Here is a 19,704-nt window from a genome sequence, read left to right as displayed (position 1 = left end):
CTCACAATGTGTGATGTTGCGACGCATTGTGAGTTTACAGATTGACTATCTTTGCCTCACGTTCCCCTCAGAATAGGGATGCATTTTAAAGGGGGTTACCTTTAGACAATGCAATGTGTTGAGTCTTACATTAATGCAGCAAGCCACAAAATCAAAGGGGGTTTTGCGACATACAACTCTGGGCGTCATTTGTGACATTTATCTCTCGGTGCCGTGTTCGGAAAGAAACGCACGCAATTAGACGTTCTAGCCTCTAGGCCTTTCTTCCATGAGCACAAATGTAAAAATGTCACTGCCAGGTTTTAGCGGGGGAACGACAGCATTTTTGAGCAGTACCTCCGCTCCATTATGCATCCATGTGTGTCCGTATGTGTACTGTATGTATATGTACATGTGCACGTGTATGTATGTGTACGTGTCCGAGCACGGAAAGCATGCAACACGGTAACTCGACCGTTTGGGACGCGGGAAGGCTCGCCTGAACCGAGCCGCCCCCCCTGGGTGTGTTCCTGGGGGTTCCGGGGACCTACCAAAAATAATCAAAGTACGGTACAGAGCACAGTACACCACAATACAGTACAGTAAAGCACAGTACAGTAACTAACAATAATTGTATATTTGCACCGCTCAGTTCACACAGGTGTGATTTTCACATTCCTCTAAGGAATTCGCACTTGCAATGTGGGCATCGCTGGCCTACAAAGTTAACCTTGTTTCTATTGTATTTTTGGTAGTCGTTGCTGTCAGGCAAAAACCTTCTATCTCCACATTGTTATATCTTTCCATATGCCCTACATCATACAAGAGTGTCAAAAGTAGTGAAAATAGCTACAAGATCACAAGGCTCGAGGCGTTCTGAGATTGGGTGATGTGAGATTGTAGATTGACTATTTTCACAATCTTAAAGTGTTTTTTAAATAATAAAAAGAGAAAGGTTTTGGACTTAATTGCTAGGTTTCCACCCGAGAGCAACGTACTGATGTGGCATGTGATGTTCTGCTTTCTGAATCAGCCCATGGGACTGCAGCCTTGGAAACCATAATAATATGTGGGTCTGCCTTCGTAATGAGACCATGAGTAATGGAAAACACAAGAGATAATGCTTCAAAGAATATTCATAATAAAGAAAATACTTTCTCACCCAACATGCAAATAGAATCGACTGCGTGGTTGGTTAGCGGCAAATCATTATGTCGGCAGTCAAAAGCTATTACAGTATGTTTGCCAACTCTTTCATTTGATGGTCCAAAAAAAGAATAGTGTAGGCTATAGGCCTATATTATTCACTGTCATCATTTCCATCTCATTTCCAGTGCTATATTGTAAACTGACTTGTTGAAAGAGAATTTGCAATGCTATTTCATGAACATAGTTTTCTATAGCGAATAGCCACTCTTAATAACAAATAACAGTAAATATTTGACCTTAAAATTGAAGGCTTTCCGATGTGAACAATTTGGAGGGAGTGTGCGTGTACAATTTCACAGTGATTGGTCCAATGGTGCCGAAGATTAGCTGGTCACTAGACCAGCCGAAAACATAGTCTCGGCCATGTCTTGGACTTGGAATGTAGACATTCATGTTCCTCACTGTTTATACATAGCCCGATACTATTTAGATGTAGTGAAAAAGTTCAAATATCTGGATTTTAACCATGAAACTTGAGTTTATGAAATGATTTATCTCCTGCACCACAGAGGCAAACTTATTTGTGACAATTATACATACCTCTAGGAGTGTAACGCAACATTTTTAAGTGGAACGATACATTTTTAAGTGGAACGTAACAATGTAACATGAACAAATGTTTTGGTGGAACGACACATCTGTACAGTTTTTAATGTGTAACGGTGTGTGTGTGTGTGTGTGTGTGTGTGTGTGTGTGTGTGTGGACGCGGTATGTGTGCGTGGGTTGTTGAAGCAGTTCTTCCTGGGCCTACCTGCATGTGCGTGCCAAGTTTCACGGCAATCGGATGCTGCATTTATGATTTGTGCCATTTCTTTCAACACAGGCCACTCCTGCAAACTGAAATCGTAGTTAGTATCTGGCCTTCGTCCGCCCAGCCCGGTGGAGACAATAAAGTATTATTTATCATGCTATTCTATTAAATTAACTGGATAGCGCAGTATGTTGGCTCTGGGTCATTCTATCTTGTTAAATACTCTCTGATCGGCCAGCTCTACTTGGTGACAGGCCAAGATGAGATCCCTCTGGGTGTAAGTGAAGGTTAATGTTATTACCCCTGGTTTATCATCTGATAGAGCACTTTTATTTTGCATCACCTGCAATTTAATGTTACTAGATTAGGACAGTGTTTTGCAGTGGCCCGGGACCCATTTTCAGGTTACGGATCAATTATCACAGGTCGCAATTAAACAACTGATATAATTATTGTAACACCCTTCAACATTCTGGTTCTGCAGTACAGGATTGTATCAACTCCATAAAAGTTAAAGGTGTTTTGAGTGAAACATTTTGTTTAAAAATAGCTTTTGTTAAAAAGTTCTCTAATCTAATAATCATTGCTATAGACTCTATCCAGCAGGCGTATTCAACTGGCGGTCCACGGAGGCAATGAGGTCTTCCGTGGGTTAGGTTTTGGTACAATGATGCACGAGCAGCGCCCCTCTGCACTAATATTGGTTAGAGGTGTTTGCCATGCAGGCCTTTTTTTCTTTTGAAAACAAAACGCCTGCGGTCTCTGAGGTTATAGGGAAAGAGTGATGTAGATCACTGTCCAGGGACAACCAGGGGTCCAAATGGACCATTACAGGTATGTAACTCAATTGCAAAAATGTGAATTGGAACGCTATAAAGTTCAATCTGATTAATTTCTCATCTGATTGTATAAAGTTGGCATTTCAACGGGCCTTGATCCAGAAAAGGTTGAGAAGTTCTGACTTATCCTTCAAAAGGATGGGCCAAATGAAGGTCAAATGAAATTCCAGCGAAGGCTCAATTGGTTGAAACTCTATCATCCTCAAATCTCCCGAGGCTTGGATTGCAGCCTTTGGTAGTTCTGATGAGCCATTTCTTTCCGGGCTCCCCCAGAGTTCGTGTTGAAGTGTCCTTGCTCCCGATGTGCAGGTTGGTGCCTTGCATGGTTTCCTCCGCCATCGGTGTATGAATGTGTGTGAATGGGTGAATGTAATGCACAATCTATGTAAAGTGCTTTGGATAAAAGCGCTATATAAATGCACCATTTAACATTTTATTGACCAATCCTTCCTCTCCGGTGGCCAAACGCCACACTGTGACGGTATGCGTGTGTGCTGTGCACGTTAGTACAGAATTGCCCCGGAGGGAAGAAAATATTTTGCTGCTACATAGCATGTGGTAAAAAAATATATATATATACAATGAGTAGGTTATCCTGTTTACTTCATATGTATTACCTGTGTAACCATTTTATTTATCACACCTGCAATTTTTCAGCAACATACAGGAATACTCACCAAAGCTTGTCCAAAGGATGCTGCCACTTTGATGACATGGCGTCAACACATTCAGTGTTACGGGTTCAGTGTTACATGTTCAGTGATAGAGAGTGTTACACATTCAGTGCAACACATGTGACAATGTGCCAATCCATATCTCCGTCTAGATCCACGCCTTCATGAGATTGTGATCGTATTGGCTCCAGAACTACAACTCAGCGAAAACCCCTTCTTGCTAGACCCATTTAAACAGACTTGTTAGTACAAATACATCTTCATTTATTTCACATACATTAGGTTTTTTTTTTTTCTCTCTCTCTATTTTTTCTCTTTACTTTTTGTATTCACAATCTAAATGATTCAACAACAAAATGAGGAACTACCACAACAAAGTCCAAATTTCTTACTGGGGCAAATGGTGCAAATGTCACTGTAGTAAATGAACACATGTATTTTACCAACCAGCAAAGATTACTGTCAACAGAATCATAAAAAGAGACAAGAATAGGACAAAAATATGGTTCATGATGTACGGTTGACAGGTACAGTACCAAGTCATCTTTAAGATTATTTAAATGTATTAGATCCTGAATAGTACTCCCTTGTAAAACCCACAATATTTTTTGATAAATAAAATCTATTTTCTTTTATTTGTGTTCATAGATAATATCTTTTTTATATAATTCAATTCAATTCTGGGAACAGGGATAGATAAACACCCACAGAAGCCCTTCCTGATTCCGTGGAAACGTGAAAAGTCAGGAAAATAAATTGTCTTGCTGAACAATATGGGGTCAACTTGATTTTGGCTGATGCATTCCATGAATATTGCTATGAGTAGTTCTTTTCAATGTATATGTACTTACATGTACATAATTATGTAAGCATTAGGTACACATATGCAAACTGCAAAGTACTGAACATGAGAGATGTATGGTCTGTTTCATTGATTTGTTCAGTGAATAAGCATGGCGCAAGACTAAACAAAGTAGAGTAATACCTTAGATACAAATGTTGTACTGTACATGGCTGTGCTGAGTTCTTGGATCCAACCCAAAACTGGAGGGTTCTTTCTGGGAATAGAAATTTCAAAAGGTTGACAACACCTAATCCCTACAGGTGCCCTCAGTTGTCGCAGTATTCCATTTTCATCCGTTTTTCGTCAAGCTGTTGCCCCCGTGGCAACTGTGCAAAAATAGATGTCCCACCATAATGCTTTACAGTTTTTGAAACACAGCAGCCAACCATTATGTCTGACAAAATCCAAAAGTTTTAGGTACTGCACATTGTATTGTGCCCAATAGTACTATTCACATTTTCATTACCAGTCTCTCTGCAACAGTGGGGGAATTGAGCTGTCCTGTTTGCAATGAAAATACATTATCCTCTGGGCATTCCCGCCATCTAGGTCTATAAAATAAGTCACATCATTTTCATGTTAAAACGACGAGGGCCAGCTTGCCCATCTGGCGAGTCCACGTTGGTGCCGTTAGACTTGGACCGAGGCACATATTCAATATCAATGTTGTTTTTATGCTTCCCTTTCCCTCTGCTCCAAACAAACAGGAGCAGGAAGCAGAACAAGACCACCCCAAGGAACGTGAAACAGCCCATGGCCGTCGACACTAAAATAGTCTTAAGGTCCAAACCATAGCTCACGACGGTCGTCCCGTTGGCAGTGGTGTTGCTGGGATCTGTGTAGTACTGGGTCCTGTTAGCGTACAGTGATCCGAGGCTTTTCACCGCCAGCGAGGTCATCAGGGTGTCATTTCCTGCAGTGTTGGACGCCAGGCAGAGGTACACACCGCTGTCTTGCACCTCCGCCGACTTGATCTCCAGTGTTCCGTTGTTGTGCACGGTGACTCGGCCATGGCTCCGGCCGATGAGGACACGTCGCCGCGGGGACAGCCAGGACACGGTAGGTCTCGGTGTCCCCTCGGCACTGCAGCGCAGCAGCGCCTGCTGGCCTTCGTCGACCGTGACCGTCTGCGTTCTGTTCTCGCGGATTTTTGGCTTGGTGCACGTGACATAGTAGGACAGCAGGGTCTCCTTGAACTCCTTGAAGGGCCTGCCGCGGATACCCTCGGGCGTGCTGCACTCCGGCTGTGACTCGCCAAAGAAGAGGGACAGCCTTTTCTGTAGGATCCACATGAGACGGCAGTCGCATACCAGCGGGTTGCCGTCGATCAGAAGCGCCTCCAGTGCCTCTGGTGCCTGAAAGACACTCTTCTCCAGCGTGTCCAGGCGGTTGTGAGAGACATTGAGGACCTTGAGCCACCTCAGACCTTGGAAAGCATAGGGCTCAATGGTGGACAGCAGAGATCCTACCAGATGCAGCTCCCGCAGCCGCACCAGATCCACCAGCATCCCACCCTCGATGTGCCTGATGCGATTGAAGGACAGATTGAGGTGTGTCAGGTAGGGCAGGTGCTTCAGGGCTTGGTAAGGGAAGGTAGACAGGTTCGTGTTGGTTATGAACAAGGTGGTCAGATTCAGGCCATGCAGAGTGTTGGCCGGAATAAGGTCTAGTGAAGGCCAGTTATCAATCTCTAAGTGCCGGAGGCGGAATAGCTTTTTGAAGGAGTACGGGTGCAAAGTGCTGATGCTGAGGTATCTTAGATGAAGGACGACCAAATTGTGTAGGTGGGACAGGGCCTCGGTGGGCACGACCGTGAGGTTGCACCTCTCGAGCGTGAGCATCTCCAGGCTTTGGAGTCCGCTGAACGCCCGGTGAGAAATGTAAACAAGGTCATTGTCACCCACCTCCAAGTACTTGAGATTGTGCAGGTCCTGGAACATGTAATCCAGAAGGATTACAATCTTGTTGTCACTTACGTCCAGCCGTGTTAGATTCATTAACCCAGTGAAGACGCCCAGGGGGATGAGCTTGATGCGGTTACTTTTGAGACTGAGTGAATGCATGGTGAACAGGTTGTTAAAGGCTCCGGGCTCGACGTAACTTATAATGTTCCCACTAAGGTCCAGCTCCTCCAGTCCCGGAAAGGCGGAAAAGTCATCAGGATTGATCATGGTCAGCTTGTTCTTACTGAGGTCGAGGAGCCGGGTCTCGATGGGAATGCCATCGGGGATGCTTGGCATGCGCTTGCGGTGGCAGACGACCGCCTTGCTCTGGGCCGAGCACTCGCAACGTGAGGGGCATCCCAGCGTAGAACCCACGAAAACAGCCACAATGGCCAGGCCCAGGAATGGTTGCCAGAATGAGACAGCCGTGTGCAGCATGACTTTGCTCATGTAGTCCACCATCCTCTCACGGCTCTGGAAGAAACAGAGAAAAGGCACGAGTTTAGTGATTAAACTTTACAGCCTGTTAAATCCATGACACAGTATTTCCCTAATCCTCAATTCTGTCCAAGCTTTGTCAGCCCTTAACCAAGCAACAAAAAGAAGAAATGTTTCCCCAGCTCTTCCAAGTGTTATGTAATCGGGATAGGCTTTAGATGTGCAACTTTGTAGGTTTTCCAGCATGCCAGTTACAAGAACAATGGGAGAAAAGAAAGGTATGGAAATGATGACTGTTTGATTTGACTGTGCCTTCCTGTTCCGTGTTCCTTATACTTCTCTCTTTACATTTTCTAACTTCCTGTAACTGCAAATTGACTCTCAAGGAAGAGATTCGAGGAGGGTACTTGTTTATGACACAAATACTGTACCTCAGTATTGCTATCCTGAGCCACTGGTCTATCTCACTCATATTTATAATTGCAACCATCATGTTCTCCTCTAGCGATGCACTCCACTTGACTAGGTTTGATCATACAACATGCATGTACATGCAATCAGCTCATAATATCATGCCTCTCCCACAGAGGCAAGTCCCACAGATGACTCATGTTTTGACTCTGAATTAAAGAACAAATAGCTTGAAGCCCTCTTCTTGCACGATCAGTCTTAGCCTTTTGGTTTTCCTTTTATCCTTAGCATACCGATCAAGGGAAAGCGCGTTGAAAGGATTGTAGGAAATGTCCACTTGATGAGTGCTGCCATGTTATCTGATGTTGATTTGTACTAACAAGCCTTTGATGAAAATAGATTACTTGTCTTCCAGCCCACTAGGCTAATTCACTCTTTTTCTTAATTTATCCATCGCATTATATATGTACACATTTGACTAGAGAATAAGGCTTGACAATCCTAAAAAAGCAACGTTTTTGACATCACTCTAATACTTTGTATCAAGCCAACGTATGCACTGGAATTGAGTGGAATGTGTGTGTCAAGTCCTATACGTTAGTTAAGCTTCTTAATGTATAGCCAAGTACTGTAATATGTTTTGACTGAGCCCAGTGTAACCTAATTGTATGTCTCACCTCTCCTGGGCATATTGTGTGTGTTTTTTAGTCCCATTGTTTATTCACTATAGTAGTGCATCTTGTGATTCTTTGATTCCCCCTCCAGAAGAAATAACTATGACAATATTGATTTCCTCTCCCGGCTCTCGCCCACCCTCCACGTACGCTACTAGATGGAGAAGATGGAGCTCTGAATAGCAAGCAGCTTATTATGAGAAATGCACGTTGTGTGATCACACATAGTCAAATAGAGTGCGTCGCTTAACAGAGGGGAACATGATGATTGCAATTATACGGATTATCAGGGGGTTCAAATGTAAGAAATCAAATTTAAATGCAATCCCCAAGATGGCCAAAACAATTATTGTGGGATATACAGAAGTCGAACTATAGCCTCACTGTATCATCAAGAATGTTGGCTTCATGATAACCATAAACAAACCCGATACGGCAGTTGCTCTGACAGGCTGTACAGCCTGTAAATAAGCTACGAGAGACTCTACGGTTGTGCCGTTTGTGAAACGTTCTTCTTTCATGCCTTGATCTCCTTACTCCATCTACTTTCTTTGTTTTGATGGGAACTATGCACAAAAACTGTGATGTGACAATAAAACTGATTCTGTCTCAGATATAACCATAAACAAACCCGATACACCCATAGGCACAGCCGCGTCACTCTGACATCACCTTAAACAAACATGGTTGTCCAGAATACAGATTCGGGCAAATACAGATGACATGTATGACATGTATGTATGTATGTATTTGGTTAAAATATGAATGTATTTGGTTAAAATGGGTAGGGTTTAAAAAAAGGCAAGAGCTTGCTCTGGTGCACTGGCCTAAAAGTGGGTCCTTAAAAACTGCTAAAACTTCTGAAATGTATGTATGTACTATGTATGTGTGTACAGTATGTAATTAAAAGGGGGGCTTTTTTGTAAAAAGCCCAGCCCACAATACCTTCATATATTTAAAATATTCACTGGGGACTATACAAGGCAGAGGCGTCCACCCCCCTGAGTCCAAGTTAGCCTAGACCGCTGTATGTATGTAAACAACGGTACTGTAGGTCTAATGTTTATCAACATTATGTATAGTTGATCTGCAGAGTGAGTACTACTGTACTACTGTATACACGCGGTGAAACATTCACATTAACATCAACAGCAGATATTCTGAGAAGGCCATGGCCTCCGATTATTGCATGCATCACAGTAGAGTGAGTAGACCATGAGCGAGGCCACCCTGCAGATGGAGTGAGTCTGCATGGTAACCATTAAAGCATGGTAAGCATTAATGCAATGACAGGGAAGGGCACTCGTGGGTCTTGTTATAAAGCCTAATGGCCACCGGCAGGAAAGGACCGCCCGAGACAATCCCCCTTGTGCACGGGGGCATGAATATGTTTTATAGTCTGCTGGTTTTACCACCTCATTGTAAGGTTATGCATACTGTATAGAAGCAACTATCATTCAGATCATGATTATGTTTTAGGAAGGAGAGTGTTGAACACTGCAAATTATTATCCAAAACATGCAAACAAGAGAATAATGACTATATCCTGCACTCATACTATGAAAATGAATACCTGTGGCCCAAGCAGTTACAGTGACAGTCACAGAAGTGCTCTTGGAATAAGGATGTGGCAATGTTGCATGAATAACATGAGAAGGGGGGTGGTTAATATCAGCCATCTTTATTTGGCACACATTGACATTTACAGTGTCTAGATACTCTATAGTGTACTTAGAACCATAGCCAGATTTAATCTCAAGCCTGTTCATGCATGCTGTAATTTACAGCTCATAACGAATCATGAATATTTACTGTGTAAGCACAGGATGGGGAGCAGATAGATCCGGAGCGGTTGCCTCCAACAGGCTGGGTGATAGGTTATAGACATGCAGACTGTTGAGTGTCCCTGCCTCATCAGCTGTGCCATGGGCTGTGCTAAATTTAAACTGCAAAAGAAATAATCTTGAATTTCCCCCCAGGCTCATAATTGGCCAACCTAATATGGTCGGAGCGTAATATGATGGCTTATTTGAAACTAAATGTCATTGCCCTGAATTAATGGCGTCTAAAATGCAAGGCATGATTATAAAATAATCCATGGCATGGCTAAAATGTACAAATTATATATTATATATAATTAAATTCAGAATGCAATACACAGGTTATACTGGCTATACTTCATTACTCTGCAGTGATGCCCAAGCTGTGGACGAGGAGGACCCACACTTGTGTCGTTGCTGAGCGTTATTTAAGCATAGAGCATGTCCCATGCAGTACAAAAGAGAAATACACGTCACTTAAACAACTGTATAGGCTACTGTACATCACTCACATATACCTATACTGTATCCATTCAATATCCTAACACCGTCATAGCGTGTGCGTGCGTGCGTGTGTGCGTGCGTGCGTGCTTGCGTGCGTGTGGTGTCACGGTGTCATCTAGTGCTAAAGATTGATGGTGATGGTTGCTGCTAACACGCTAACACACGGATCACCTGAGCCTGCCTCCATGATGGGAAATGTCATCTCTGATGGCGTTTCGGAGGCGCTGATAGATCCAGCTCAGGGAATATATGCCTCGTTGTGGAATGACCTGACATGTGGATATTTCTGGATAACATTGTGATCCTGGGCCTGGGCCATGGCTCAGCGGTCCAGGCACCTTGGCTGGTAATCCAGTCTGGCAGTGTGCAGCGGGTTCGACTCTCGATCCCGACGGCCTTTACTGCATGTCTTCCCCCCATCTCTCTCCCTATTTCCTGCCAGCCTACTGTCTGTCCCTCCATAAAAAAATAAAATAAAGGCTAATCTAACCAACAGATTACAGTGTGTGTAATTTAAATTTGTATCAAACATTTTTGTAACCCATTTTTTCACCCTGTGACAATTGCCTAAGCTGTAACCCTTTTGTTTTTGCTTGATGTAAGTCGCTCTGGATCAAGAGCGTCTGCTAAATGCCTAAATTGTAACTCATGATGCTTCAATGCATGAGGAGTGAGCTGGGTGCTTCTTATCACCTGACAGTCCAATATCTAACTGGAATATCACCGTCTGTCTGCCCCCCCTCTCTCTCTCTAGCACGCACATGCACGCACGTGCACGCGCACACACCCTGTTTACACAAATCCCATTTTGATTCAATGGCTTATTAAGATGCTGTCTAATCAGGATAAGGGGTGCATAATCAGAGTGAGCCCACAGACCCTTACATCCTGAGAGTTCGATTTTAATAGTGTCAATCTGTCCTGAAGAAGTGATGTCAGGAGGACTACAATATTAAATATTCTGTAACTCATTAACAAATTGGCCTACAGCTTCATTGAGGAACACTGCTGGGACATATTCGTTTCAAAATACCAAGCTGATTTACATTCTAAGATCCACACAGTCATTTACCTTAACTCTCTGCAAAGATTGGTTCATTTGTTACACATGAATCATGATACATTTACACTGAGGGTTTATACTGAGCAGGTTTAATCAGAAAGAGAAAGAAAGAACGGAATGAATGAATGAATGAATGAATTAATTAATTGTATTTCTGGGCTGGACTACTAAACTGATCTGATCATTTGTGAAAGCCTTAATGCTGAATTTGTGTGAATTTTGTTACATCCAACTTTGTGCAAGGCGAGATGTTTTCTGCACTGCGTGTGCACAAGGATTTCCCTCAGGACATGAATTGGATTTATCCAATGGTTCCATTAGCAAATCAGAAAATTCCTAATTTGTTCTCTCGACTTAAATTATCCACCCTACCTTATTAACCACTTAAAACCTATTATACTTCATTGACCAGGGTCCCCAGGGGTCTATATCACCCCCCCCCCCCCCCCCCCCCCCACACACACACACACACACAAAAACACACACACACACACACACACACACACACACAGTCACACGCACACACCTCTACACTAATTCTCTTTGCCGAAAATGTCCGATCTACAACGCAAAGCGTTGTGAGCCTCTAGATTGGCCACATTACTTTGCAGAATGTTCGGCTATTATGACATGATGGCGTGCACACATTTGGAACGCTATAGGGTTCATATGATTAACCACTTAAACCCTTAAACGAACCAGAAAATAGCCAATCTACAAGCATAGAAGGTGGCACGTTGTGAGCTTACTGTGAATTCAGACACCATAAGACACCTCTTTACCTCCCAAAACGTGCTCATCCTGCAGTGGCAGAGATCCTAACCTGCATTGTGAGATAAGGTCCCGTTGTGACCCCTGACCCACATTAATGCTGTGCTAAATCCTGAGAGGGTGATGATAACACTTAATGGTGCCTGACTCAGCATAAACAAGCAAACACCCATATAGTTGAGAGGCGCAGGGGTTGCCTCTGCATCATTATCATAACAAGCATATATGCAACTGTACGCTTGTTTAGAGTCACGTGGCGAGCCCACGTTACGCAATAATTGTACTTATGGTTAAATAATGACTTAGTCCTAGGATGTAAATATCTCAAAATATATATGTGTTTTGTTTCGAGGCGTACCCCGTGTTTGATGTGCGTGCTTGTTTACCATTCTCACCACATGCTCATTTCCATACCAATCGCTCGGAACACACGGGGCGTTTGCGTCCCTTGATGCAGCCCTTTACTTTTCAACACAGCCCGGAGCAAGGGAGGCAGACGATGAGTGGCTATGACGTCTGTCTTTATCACAGCGGCACACAGCTCAGCATGTGCCCCTACTGTACTGCGTGATTCCGCCTTCCTTAACTCTCAAGAGGGTTCCATGTAAAATGTAATGTATTCTTTGTGCGTGTGTGCGCGTGCGTGCGTGTGCGCGCGTGCGTGTATGTGTGTGTGTGCGTGGGTATATACTGTAAACATACAGTATATACATAGTTCTATCCCTCTCACGTATATTATTGAATTCTATATAATTGCTGGCCTGCTAGGAAATGTTGCCCTTTCATTCTGTTGCAATCATTGCTAATCGCTCTGGATAAGAGAGTCAGCAAAACAGCAACATTTTTATGTACGTTTACTCTCTTATGGTTCAACCCTGGCAAGCTTTCTCAATGAATAGTATACTTTTTTGAAGCTCTTTATGTGTATCTTACGTGCGGGCTTACATCTCAGCACCCTCCTGTCTGCTAATAACCTCTGCCAGAGGACAGGGGACCATCTAATCAGGTCTGAAAGCTATACCAGCTTTTATCATACAGGGATCTAGCTTGGAAAGTGTAGCTATAGGAGATCGTAATCCACAGCTCCTCAGGCACTTGACCAATATCTTCGGTGGTTCATCATTCATTCAACTCTGTCTCTCTGTCTCTGTCTCTTTCTCTATCTCTCACACAGCTTTGTCTTACTCCCCATGCATCTTCCCTCACACAGTCTCCACCTGATATCTCATTCCATTTGTACCACACACACACACACACACACACACACACACACACACACACACACACACACACACACACACACACACACACACACACACACACACACACACACACACACACACACACACACACACACACACACACACACACACACACACACACTTCCTGCCTTGTGCCTACTGCACTGCATGCCTACCCTCCAATGTGAATGGGGAATGTGTACAGGAAAAAAATAATGTTGGCGAATGCTTGAAGTTCCAGTGCCCGAATGTTTGCAGATTTTCTGTCAGTTGTAATTCTGATAAGGGACCATACTATACAGTACGCAGCAAAATGCAGGAGGATTATTATAGAAGTCAGCAGCAAGCAATTCAAGCGTAACATGGAATCCACAATAATGGAATATTATTTGCAATTTAAGCAAAGGACCAAAGTCTTACACCGTGTAGAAATAACACATATTATGATTAAATGTTTCCACATCCCGCAGGAGTGTTCCAACGACTCCTTTTGGTCATCCAATGCAGGGCTGGACTGGCCACAGGGCATACCGGGCATTCTCCCGGTGGGCCGCGACCGTAGGGGGCTGCCATGATATAAAAAGGGGAAAAAAAGGCAGGCAGGCCAATAGGCGGCAAGCCACCAGGAAAGGCGCATGCTGCCAGTGCCGTCATGATAATTTCACTGTACCTGTATCAGTGAGTGACAAATAAACCCTCTACAAAGGGGGTTTGTATCTGTTGGTTTGTATCATTTATGTTGTTCTGTAAAAGTGGTGGAATTAGGGCTCGTTTGTTTGTGTGTGCCGCGACGGAGCGGGCGGTAGAGTTTCTGCTATCCTCGCGCTGGTTGTGGTGGGCCGGTCTGGGCCAAATTCACGCGAAAATGCCCGGGCCGAATTTTTGTCCCAGTCCAGCCCTGATCCAATGCCATCACTACGGCCATCACGCTACGCCTCTACATGTCTATGGTCATTCCAACAACGACCAATGCAGGCAGCCAGCATTACCAACTGGTAACAGATGTCTCAGAACATCTTGAGGATCACATGGCGAGACCACATCACCAATGAAGAGGTGATGAGAAGGGCAGAGGTGGCGCTACTGTCTGACATGGTCTCCGAGAGGAGAAGAATATATTGGATAATATGTACTGCCAAGAGAGCGACCAGCGAGTGCCAGATGGTGGCAAAAGGAATAAAGGGAGGCCAAAGAAGACCTGGAGACATACGTTCAAGACTTACATTCGCCAGGGACTCGTCGCCCAATGTACCGATAGGAACGGAAGAAACTAAGTCTAAGTAGTTACATTTCCAAATTCAGGCCATCATCAATGTCCAATAATCTAGTAGTAGCATTTAAATAGTCACCAAATTTGACCCTCAACCCAAGCAATCAATCTAACGTACAGTCAGATCTGAAATACACCCCCAGGGAAAAGGAAACGAGGCCAACCTAAGATCACCTGGCACAGAACAGTAGAGGCTGAACTGCTGGAGATGGGTCTCTCATGGGGCACGGCGCAACTGGTTGCCCAAGGCCGTGATAGGTGGGGGAACATTATCGATGCCTTATGCCCCATTGGGGGCGAAGAGCATAAGTAAGTATAAGTACATTCAATTAAACAGACATAAGCTACTATAGAACAATATTCAGTGATTTTTAAGTGGCAATTTAAGTTCAGCAACTGTGATTTACGTAAGCACTAGTTGCTTAACTAGTTCCTCATAAAGAGTGGATATAGGTTTGATTTACTGAACTTTATTGAATTTATTATTTCAACTGCTCCAGTTTGTAGTGTGAAGAATTAGTAGAAATAATATAAGAAATGCATCATTGACCATGCTGTATATGGAAGGAATACGTTTTAGCGATGGAATCATGAAAAGGATGAGTGTTCACAACAGTTGCTGTGACTGTAACCTGTTATTATTATTATTAACATGGTCTTTTAATGAGCCACAAAGTAGGTCACAGCCCATTGGATTGTATAAGTAAAAGTTGTACTGGTGCTACATTGATGCTGTGTTTGATTGAGCACAGTGGTAGACTTTATAACGGTAATCAGGGGGGTTGTACAAACCCCTGAATGTGCACAAGGGACTTCCTATTTTGACCTAGTAGCTTGAGGATTTAGATAACAACTTGGCCTATGTGCAATCAACCAATAAAAAGGCCCTTTTGAAACTAGACCTGGAGAGGTTTCTCAGTCAGTTTGATGTGGCCCCTAGGCATTGATCAATGCACGTAATGATTCCTGCCCACAACAGAAAAAGCGTCCCTGAGTTTTGGCAGGATGGTGAGAGAGGTTCTCTTTCTTTACCCTGCAATTATTTATTGACATTCCCCTAAAAAGCATAATCAAGGCATACATTTTTTTTCATATTTCTTACTTGCTCCAGAAGAAGAAAAACACTTTTAGATTAGCTCCCGAAAGAAAGACACAAAGCGTTTAAGTGTACAGAGGCATGTGGGGGTGAAGTGATAATGAAAGCAACATTATGTGTAATCATGCAGAGAGAGAATTTGCTACATACTGTGTGCAACAGCGGTCAGGCTAGCCTTTTACATACATTTCTGACATGGCTGCCCTCATGCCATGTGGCTCCAATTCACAGCCCTGTAAGTGGTTTTAACGAGCATGGAATAAGCAAGATGTAGCAAAACTAAAACCCTCGACTGTAAACTGTATATGCGAGCAAGACGCCAAAGACAACAAAATATCACCACTTTCATGTGCATAACCTTCATTTCTCATTTCATATGCAAAAGTCACACGCTGTACAGAATGTGAACTATTGAACTACTGTACTTTGACTATATCCACCAAAGTAATTCATCTGACATTTTCTTCACTGACAACTTGACAAGGAAGAGCGTGGTAACTGGATATATATGATGGGGAACCAATATGTAACTTGTCAAAGGGCTACTGTATGCACTACTAATTAGATGCAATACTGTTGTATGATGGGTAAAAGCCAGCCAATCACATGGTGTCTGAGCTCAAGGTGTCCGACTACCATCCTATTAAAAAAATCTCCTACTTTATGCAGTACAAATATAGGATAGATGAAATACGAATACGAAATACTACTGAAAAATTGCTAATAGTGTTGGATAGTTGGAATGCGGATGCATGATAATGCACTGATATTGCTGCACAAAGATAGCCTGGCTTCAGTCCCTGAATCGCTAGCCACGCCCATTAACAAAATATGTTCAGGCTCGCTGGCACAAAGGTGGTTCTACGATAGGTTCCATCTTCTACAATAGCTCTACAATAATAACTACAGCAGCGCATGCTTTGAAAAATACTTAGTTATTCAAAAGTACAATTTACAAAGTACATTATCTTTTTAATTTCAATGTATTGCTCAATTGCTGTATTACAATTAGAGCAAATCTACAATTTATTTTAGAAATGTAGTGGAGTGAAAGTACAGATAATCCAAAAATATAGTAATTATTAAGTAAGTAAATGTACTTCGTTACTGTCCACCACTGAACATGCATACAGTAACAGCGCTGCAGCTGACCTACTGTACAAATACACATCCTCTGAAAATAAGTCAGCACCTTTTGTAGTCATGAGACCTAATACATGTTTAGCTGCATAAAGTGCGAACATGTGAAGTGTAGTGCAGGCGTGTGATATCATAATTTCCCAGATAATCCCCCATGAAACAACAGTGGATTCTTGCATGGGTAATTGTATGATGAAATTATTAAATCATCATCTTAATTTAATGAGTCTCATATCTTCTAATGGCACTACACCCCGAAGGAGAGAAATGTGCTGTAATTAACTTGCAGGTTAGCGGTTAGCACACAACCAGACGGTGCAATTAACCCACCTTTTTGGAAGGAGGGGCTGTGGGTAATCAAAGGCGATCATGATGACACAGACGATTCTTCTCCCTTCTACATTATTGAGGGGATCTTTGTAAAGAGGCGAGAGCACAGCGAGGGCACGATGCCAAGGTGCAAAGTGAGACTCTCCTTTTGATAAGCTACAGTTACCCTGACTCTGCACGCCACTGTATGAGTACTCAGGCAGTGACCTACATACAGCAATCACCAAACTAGTTACTAGTCAGAATGTATAACTTTGAATGGGGTTTTTAATTTAAGAGTGAGATTATTAAAAGTAATAGTCGTCGTAATAAGCAATTACATTTTTACAGCTATTACTATGATTGCTATACTTCGGCTACCATTAGGCCAACTAATAATAACAGATAATAATTCACAAGGACTAGACCAAACAGTTTAATTCATTAATGCAATTAAACACGACAGCAGCAACAGTCACACGACAGACGCTGAGGTCTAGGGCTTGGTATTATAGAATAGAGGTTCTTAACAGCAATACAATCAATGGCCCTATGGTAATAATGGGATCTCTGTGCACAAATTGGTTTGCTGAACAAAGCCAAAGCTTAATTAATCTGTGTTAATTAGAGATAAACTTGGTAGATTGAGTCGGCTGCTCTTCTTCCCATTTATTTTCTGTCCATTTTTTGATAACCCTTGGCCTGGGAAATGGTCAAAAAGGCTCCGATCAATAAGTCAGATCTCAACTCAGCCAGCATGGGAACAGCCCGGAGTTAATCCCATGTTTAATGATTATTAACATGCTTGAACCTTTGGAGAGGGAGTGAGTGAAGAAATGTAATATATCAGATATATTTAATATATCATAAAATAATGATATATAGCATAAAATAAATAAAATAAATAAAATCAATTGAGTTGCCTATTGAATAAGAACAACCATATTAGAAAATGTTTATGTGAATCTGTGTTAATTAGAGATAAACTTGTTAGATTGGCTGCTCTTTTTTTCATTGCTTTTTTTTGTCCATTTTTTATGATAATCCTTGGCTTGAGAAATGGTCTAAAGGGCTCCCATCAAAGTCAGATCTCAACTCAGCCAGCATGTGTACAGCCCAGACTTCAATGTTTAATGATTATTAACATACTTTTGGACAGGGAGTGCAGTGAGTAAAGAAATTGAATATTTCAGATATCTTTAATTGGAGAGACAACTGGAATGTCATATAGCATAAAAAAAGAAATGAACTCAAAATCAATTGATTCGGCTATTGAACAGGAACAAGCATATCTAATGGTAAATGTTAATGCAGGTATATTTTCTCCTTTAATATAGTCCCCACACTCCACTAGTGGTAGACCCATATAGAATATCAACATTAATGTACTTCTGTATTGATACTGAAGTGATGTTATGGTGGTTTATTGTACCACTTAAACAGGTCAGAATACTCTCCTGGGGAAGAGTGCCGCGTTCCCTCACCGTGACTAACGTAGGACATTGAGGACAGGCTACTTAATCTCACATTAAACAGGGCCAAGTAGCCGAAAAGGTGCAAATTGCCCTAAGGATATACTGCAGGATTAGTCCTTATAACGGCATAGGCTGTTTTCCCTTTTTCCAGGGTAAAGAAACCGATGCATTCAAGAGAGAATGGATTCAACAAGATGGCTCTAACCCCAGGGTGCAGGAAGCCACAGCAATGCTGATGCGCAGTGTTCAGTGCCTTAATTGTTCCCACGTGAGGCGTGTTTCACTCTTCCTCTTGTCTTTTCTCGCTTATCTTTCCCTCTCTCGTAAGCCATTTTGCACATACAGTGTCGTCGCTGTCGGCTCAAAACGATGTTGATGTGTGACAAGTGTTAACTACACAGACTTAACTACTTTCACTTTTAAAATGTTTCAAAACTAGTGAAAATGGCAGATCTATACAAGCTGTGATCTCTAACTGTATTTCCGCTACCCTTGTGTGACACAAGGGTATGCACATGCATAAAGTGAATGGCAGACCGAGTGGCAAATTGAGTGGCAAAGTGAGTGACAAAGTGAATTTAATGTAGTTTAAAGTCATTTAATAGGACTTTTCTGTGTCGATGTACACATGTATGTGATGTCAAGATGCCAGAAAGTAGTTTTTTGCCACTCAGTAGGCGTTCCAGCATAACTTCCAGGTGATGATGATGTCACACACATACCCTCTATTGTATCACAAACAATAGGGCATTCATTATGAAAGAAAAAGCATACAAAGTTGAAATAGGGATATACAAGGTTTTGGCTTGACAGCGACGATACATCACATTATGCTGTACCGAGTGGAGCGAATGAGCATAAAGGCATTGGGAGATTCCATTCAGTGCCTTGCTGCACAGATTCCAAGCTAATGGTGCGCTAGAGAGAACTTAACCCTGTGTCATACTCATAACTTACTGATGTGTGGAATATAGATCACATTGATCAGCACTAAGACCACTGACCAACTTATCTCCGCTAGCATATTGTAGCGGAAAGATATCTCTGACATTTTGAATGCCCACAAGATATTAACCACCATTCTCAGTGTGCCATTCGGTTTCGACAAGTCGTGAGCTCATAAAACAGCTATTTTCGGCAAAGAGATTTGGTGTAGACCAAGGGTTTTCAACTGCTTTTGACCCAGGGACCACCATTCTGACTAAGAGCAACCTGGGGACAACCACTATTGCATCTCGTGGGACAGTCCCGC

The 19,704-nt window shown here is 42.6% G+C and overlaps 1 protein-coding gene across 1 annotated transcript in view; it reads right to left on the bottom strand.

Moving 5' to 3' along the window:
* Positions 1-3,448: 3,448 nt before the first annotated feature.
* Positions 3,449-19,704, bottom strand: part of lingo2 (leucine rich repeat and Ig domain containing 2) — a 284,474-nt gene continuing 268,218 nt past the window's right edge. The window contains exon 5 of the mRNA XM_080773196.1: positions 3,449-6,714. Coding sequence (XP_080629322.1) covers positions 4,861-6,702 — 1,842 coding nt within the window. The 5' untranslated portion in view covers positions 6,703-6,714 and the 3' untranslated portion in view covers positions 3,449-4,860. The remainder of the gene's footprint in view (positions 6,715-19,704) is intronic.

The sequence above is a fragment of the Protomyctophum bolini genome (assembly GCF_963924005.1).
Source record: "Protomyctophum bolini genome assembly, chromosome: 10".
In the NCBI taxonomy this organism is placed as follows: Eukaryota; Metazoa; Chordata; class Actinopteri; order Myctophiformes; family Myctophidae; genus Protomyctophum; species Protomyctophum bolini.
Note: the sequence above shows the minus strand (reverse complement) of the source record. Positions and strands in the feature narration are given on the sequence as shown.